The sequence below is a fragment of the Perkinsus marinus genome (assembly GCF_000006405.1).
Source record: "Perkinsus marinus ATCC 50983 genomic scaffold scf_1104296957478, whole genome shotgun sequence".
NCBI lineage: Eukaryota > Perkinsozoa > Perkinsida > Perkinsidae > Perkinsus > Perkinsus marinus.
Genome location: NW_003207125.1, coordinates 25,360 through 31,175, shown reverse-complemented (window position 1 = coordinate 31,175; position 5,816 = coordinate 25,360). Strand labels below are relative to the sequence as shown.

Sequence of the window (5,816 nt, the reverse complement as noted above, 5' to 3'; positions counted from 1 at the left end):
GTGGGGGGAAAGGGATATGCACATGTCACCATCAACTACATGTGTTGGTGATGATGATGACAATATGAAAATGTGGGGGGAAAGGGATATGCACATGGTCATCAACTACATGTGTTGGTGATGATGGCGATATGAAAATGTGGGGGGAAAGGGATATGCACATGGTCATCAACTACATGTGTTGGTGATGATGATGACAATATGAAAATGTGGGGGGAAAGGGATATGCACATGGTCACCATCAACTACATGTGTTGGTGATGATGATGACAATATGAAAATGTGGGGGGAAAGGGATATGCACATGGTCATCAACTACATGTGTTGGTGATGATGACAATATGAAAATGTGGGGGGAAAGGGATATGCACATGGTCATCAACTACATGTGTTGGTGATGATGATGACAATATGAAAATGTGGGGGGAAAGGGATATGCACATGGTCATCAACTACATGTGTTGGTGATGATGATGACAATATGAAAATTCTGGGAGTAGATCTATTATAAGTTCCTGTTCCCGAATTCTTATGAAAACTTGTATATTCAGTGAGGAAGCTCTTCAACTCAGCTGAGGAGAGCGAACGTATATTTCCACGCTAAGTACTATACATATTTTAACCTGGGAATGATGTCGTTAATATGCGTCTTGCGTGCTTCGTGTTCATCTCAGTCTGTTCTCATTATTTCCTGTACTTGGCATAGGTCGCGGGTTCGAATCCCAGGCTCGGCATTTTTTCCATGCAGGAAATATTTTTTGGGCATATATCGTATTTTTTTCAGAGTATATCTGTGAATTGAGTATATCTGTGAATTGAGTATATCTGTGAATTGAGTATATCTGTGAATTGAGTATATCTGTGAATTTAGCTTTTCCTGGAGGGTTTCAAATGACCCGAATTGCAATATGTAGATTAAACGAGTGAGAAAAAAATTGGACTCGAAAAAATAGAGTTACTCACTCCACTTTATTGACGGCTCGTGTCAATGGAGTTTCACCACACTAGTGATATGGAAAACATATTACACGACTACTGCATGTCACCGCGAACATCGCGTTTTTCACGGAGTTTTACGACGCCACTTCACGTAAAACGGGTAGTCGTGAAACTCCAATATTCATCAGTGAGAAATAGAAGCTATTAAAATCATTTTGTGACCATGAAAATGTGGATTTGAAATTATACTCAGATTGTGGTATATGCATAAGAATTTTTCGGCGAGTGGAAAAAATTCTTTTCGTGTTTTTTTAGTTTTATGCATCGAAAAGATGCGCGGAAACAGAGTTCCGAGATGGTCCTAGAGGATTGAAATTTCGAGAAGTGAAAATTGGTGAGGGCAAAATGGCAAGCAAAGGCTCGCTGTGCACAGTGAGTTCGGGTGTGAAGTGAAGACACTATAGTTGGCGTGAAATCGATCCAGTCGTGAAATTATGACGCAAGGCTCAGATTCACCTGAAATTCTGTACAGCAATTATAGTTGTTTTTTTTCGAAAAAATGACTTTTCCATTTTCCACTGATCGTGTGTATTGTCATTGAGTTACCATCGTTTTATGGGCGTCGTGGTTGTGTCTCGAACGATTGGGAAAAGTCCTGTGTCGTTACTTGTTTACACATTTTAACCTCGTTATGAGCTATGAAGTAGTTTCCTGGTGCATCGTTAAATTAACACGGATGATTGTTTCATAAACCGCCGAGTTGGGTAGACACCCGAGCGGTTGCTTCTTACTCCTGCACTTTAATGACTAGGCCTTCGTGAGGAAGGGGCAGAGCTCACTGAGTCCATGGACTCAATCAATGAATTTTACATAGGTCCAGCCCGGTTCGATCCCCGGGTAGGACATTTCTCCATCATTAAAGTTTTTCTTCGTAACTTCGTAGTTAAGCCAGAATAATTCTGCACGCACGCACAACGCGAAATTGCCTGTTGTTGCGGTATATGCTCCGTTCGCTTCGCTCGCTCCGCAACTAGGCCTTCGTGACGGAGGGGCGGAGCTCACTGAGTCCACGTATATTGATTAGATCAATGTATTTGACATAGGTCCCGGGTTCGATCCCCGGGTAGGACATTTTTCCGTCATTATAGTTTTTCGTGAATATCTCTTTGAGCTGTTCGTATAATCGAGTTTTCCGATTTTTGCCAACACCTCGGCATTTAGAGGAGTCGTTTGATCCATCTGGCGGCCTCCTACGCTTCGTAGTTAAGCCAGAATAATTCTGCACGCACGCACAACGCGAAAGTGCCTGTTGTTGCGGTATATGCTCCGTTCGCTTCGCAATTTATCGTTAAAGTATCTATTTTTAATCGATTAACTCGTCGAACGAGTAAGCGTCTTATCGTACGTCAGCATCAGCTCGCGCATTGATGCTATGAAATCGAGTCGCCTAGGGTTGGGTCTCCAACAGGGTTTATGGGATTTCGCATGCGATCTCATCCAATGTGTCATTCACATGACCGAAGCCATACACATACATTCTGTGAATAACAATACTATGGCGATCGCGCCAACATATCGTCGGTGAAAGCGTTACCGTTTCGGGTGCTTGTGATCGCCAGCAGTGTGGGAAAATATGCGCGAAATTTTGAGGAAAATTGAGGAAATTCTCTCATTGGTTTCTGTACATTTCTACTCGAATTGCAGATAAACTTGTATAATTAGTGAGGAAATTTCTGGGTCCAGCTGAGGAAAGCGATCATATATTCCAACGCTGAGCCCAATGAACTTCGCCCAAAATTACAGACTATTTTCTGATCTAGTGCTTCACCTATATATTCTTGCGCTATGACCAATGAATCGGCAGACGAGAAACTTCGGTGATATTCAGAATGCAAAACCTCGAAAATGGGGGAATTTCTATACCTTTTTATGTGGGAGAACGATATCGATTACTCGGGCGAGCGCTTTTTTCAAAAACAAGTTTTTGGAATAATCAGGAAGTTGTGTTTAGGTTCACTACGAAGGAAAGACACTTTCGGGAACGAGGCTGGAGTGTACGTTTAACAACTCTCTTACTGGAATACGCTTTTACTGTGGTAGGTTGTTTTTTGTAATTTCGTGGCGCGTGACAAAATTAAATTGGTGAAACGATGTTTGTGTTTAGTGGAGTTTCACGCGTTTTACGTGAAGTGGTGGTTGACGGAGAAATTACGTAAAACTCATAACGTGTTTTACGCGTTATTCACTGCTTACATGCAAAGTGAAAAGTGAATTTTTTTCCCACTGGTGTTTTTTATATCACCGGAGAAAGTACAATATAACTTTTCTGTGTCTCAAGACCTCCCGCAGGCTCGAGTTTTATATGTTGAAGCAAATCGTGTCGGGAGAATGGGAGTTGATGAATTTTGTGGCGCGCGAAAAATCGAGACGTGAATTTTTGGCAATTTTTTTTTGATTTTGGTAGGGGTATAGCTACTTTTCATTTTGAGTATAGCACGATCATCAGATAAGGTATCTTAGGTTGGCGTGTTAATGATACGAATGAGGTCCGAGAATATCTTTATGATAGTGTACTTTGATTGGACCTATTCCGTATCTTTGTTGCTTGAACCTTAGATTCTCCCGAGCCGACAGTGGCGGCGTTCCTTAATGAAGGGGTGAGCGAGATTGTTTCGAACTCACCGCGATTAGCTAAATTATCGTGTTAACAGGTTGTTGGCATGCGAGAAGGAGGGCATCGAGAAATGATAGTTCCCCCGCATATGCACTACCCTGAAAGGTAGGGGTAAAATCTTCGCTGTGCGCACTGTTATGAAACGGTTGGATACTTGATATTTGTGTAAATCTCGCTCGCCCGAATATCTTTGTGTTGGTGATAGGTGGCCGAATCGTATATTAATTTATGAAGTTTCTCTGATGAGAGTTCGGGGAGGGGAAGGTGGGTAGTTGGACTTCGGGTTTCGGGTTTTAATTATAGTTCGGATTTCGGGTTTTAATTATAGTTCGGGTTTCGGGTTTTCGGGTTTTCATTGTAGTTGGGTTCAGCAGCGCTTTGGATATTAGTAAATTTAATTTTCGTGAAAATGGAAAATTCGTAGGTCTTACTAGGTTAGTATTTCTAACCAGTAAGGTGGTATATGTTTGCCTTCCTCAGTTGAGCTCAGAAGAGAATATATATAAATTACAGGGTAGAAGTGTACAGAAAGTTTCCTCGTAGAATTTTCATAGTGTCATAGCCAACACTCGCCGTTAATTGTATTTTTTCTTTTTTCAGGTAATGAGGAAGTCGAAGCCGTCGAGAAGGAGGAGTTTGAGAAGATGCCGTGGTTGGCGCGAATCTTGTACAAGCTCATGCCGTATTAGCAAGTTTCTGTTAATGATTAATCTATTGCTTGGGGGTATCTTTTCATCTGAGTGTTGCCTAGGAGAACCTAAGATATTTTTGTTGTAGATTTTATTTTATTTTCCCTTCCCGTCGCGCGCCTGAATGGTTACTGCTAATCTCAAAGGTATGAGTTTTTTTTCTGATTTTTTTTCAATTTTCTGCTCAGGTCCCCTGGTCGGAAAAAAGGATGAGTTTGATGTTCGTGGTCGTGACGATATAATTGGAAAGGAAAAGGTGAATATTTGTTTCATTGGAGTTTCACCACCCTAGTGATATGGAAAACACTAGTGAAAAACATATTTCACGACTACTGCATATCACCGCGAATATCGCGTTTTTCACGGAGTATTATGACGCCACTTCACGTGAAACTCCTTTTTAATGGAATTTTAATTGAAAATTTGATCGTTTATGAGGAAATTTTGTATTTTCGTTGTAGTTTTTGTTTGTGTTATTGTTAGAAAATTTTAGATTTTTACTTTCTAGGTGAAGTCTTGAAACTTTTCCGATAATTTTAATCAAATGTTTGTGGGTATAATTTCGTGGTTTGTGAGGTGTCGAATTTTGGACGGAAAATCATTTTTTCGAAGTACCAGCAAAAATTTCGCGAGTTTTATTTTTCCCTCCGTAGATTCGCTCGCTTTCCACGTCTGATGACGATTCGGTGGAGAATTTTCCGCGTAAAGGAAAGGGGAAGGGCTCGAGTCAGTACGGGAAGGGCAAAGGGTGGCGAGGGCATTGGCATGGCACTGGTTTCTATGTGAAAGGGGGTCCGATGAGGAAAGGGAAGGGGAAAGGCCGTTTTGATGGTATTGACAGCGGAAAGGGAAAAACGGTGTCGGAGAGTGGTTCGGAAGAGGTGATTCAGAGGAGAGGAAAAGGGAGATTGTATGCGTTAGGGAAAGGTAAGGGAAGGCAAGATGAGCAAGATTTTGGGGGTAAAGGGAAGGGGAAGGGTTATCGTGATTATTATAAGGGTGGGAAGGGCTATAAGGGAAAAGGATTTATTCCATCGTGGAAAGGGAAGGGTAAAGGTATGAGATATGATTCTGATTCGGAGGGTGCTGATGGTTGTGTGGGGGGTAAGGGGAAGGGGTATTGGGTGTTTGTTCCGGCGAAGGGGAAGGGGTGGGGAAAGGGAGTATATGGTAAGGCGAGGAAAGGGAAGGGGATAATGGGTAGAGGGTATTGGTATGGTGATTATGAAAGGGATTAAATGTATTGACGTTGTGTGGGTTTAAGTGTTTCTTTGAAGTGTTGATGGTTGTTGTGTGAATGTGGTCAGTGGGGAAGAGTATGTCTCTCGAACGATGGAGAAAAGGTATACTTTCTGGTGAACTTGGTTCAGAAGTGCGAGTTGGGAGAAGGGTGTAGTAAGCAACTGCGCGAGTGATAAACACTGCAATGAGGCGGTCGCCAAGTCGATATATATTTTGTTGCTCCTAACAGCATAGGCTTGAATCGTATTCAAGTGGGTAGAGTGAGAGAATGT

At 41.9% G+C, this 5,816-nt stretch overlaps 2 protein-coding genes across 2 annotated transcripts in view; one reads left to right on the top strand and one right to left on the bottom strand.

The window, feature by feature from the left end:
• Positions 1 to 4,426: 4,426 nt before the first annotated feature.
• Positions 4,427 to 5,540, top strand: Pmar_PMAR024191 (glycine-rich cell wall structural protein 1 precursor, putative; the record flags this gene model as incomplete). Its single annotated transcript, XM_002774768.1, has 3 exons — positions 4,427 to 4,448; positions 4,491 to 4,558; positions 4,956 to 5,540. The coding sequence occupies 3 exons, from the start codon at positions 4,427 to 4,429 to the stop codon at positions 5,538 to 5,540; spliced, it is 675 nt and encodes a 224-aa protein (XP_002774814.1).
• Positions 5,541 to 5,791: 251 nt separating this feature from the next.
• Pmar_PMAR024190 (hypothetical protein) overlaps positions 5,792 to 5,816 on the bottom strand; it is a gene marked incomplete at both ends in the record, with an annotated part of 152 nt that continues 127 nt past the window's right edge. Inside the window, one exon of the mRNA XM_002774767.1 lies at positions 5,792 to 5,816. Within this exon, the coding sequence (XP_002774813.1) occupies positions 5,792 to 5,816 (25 nt within the window).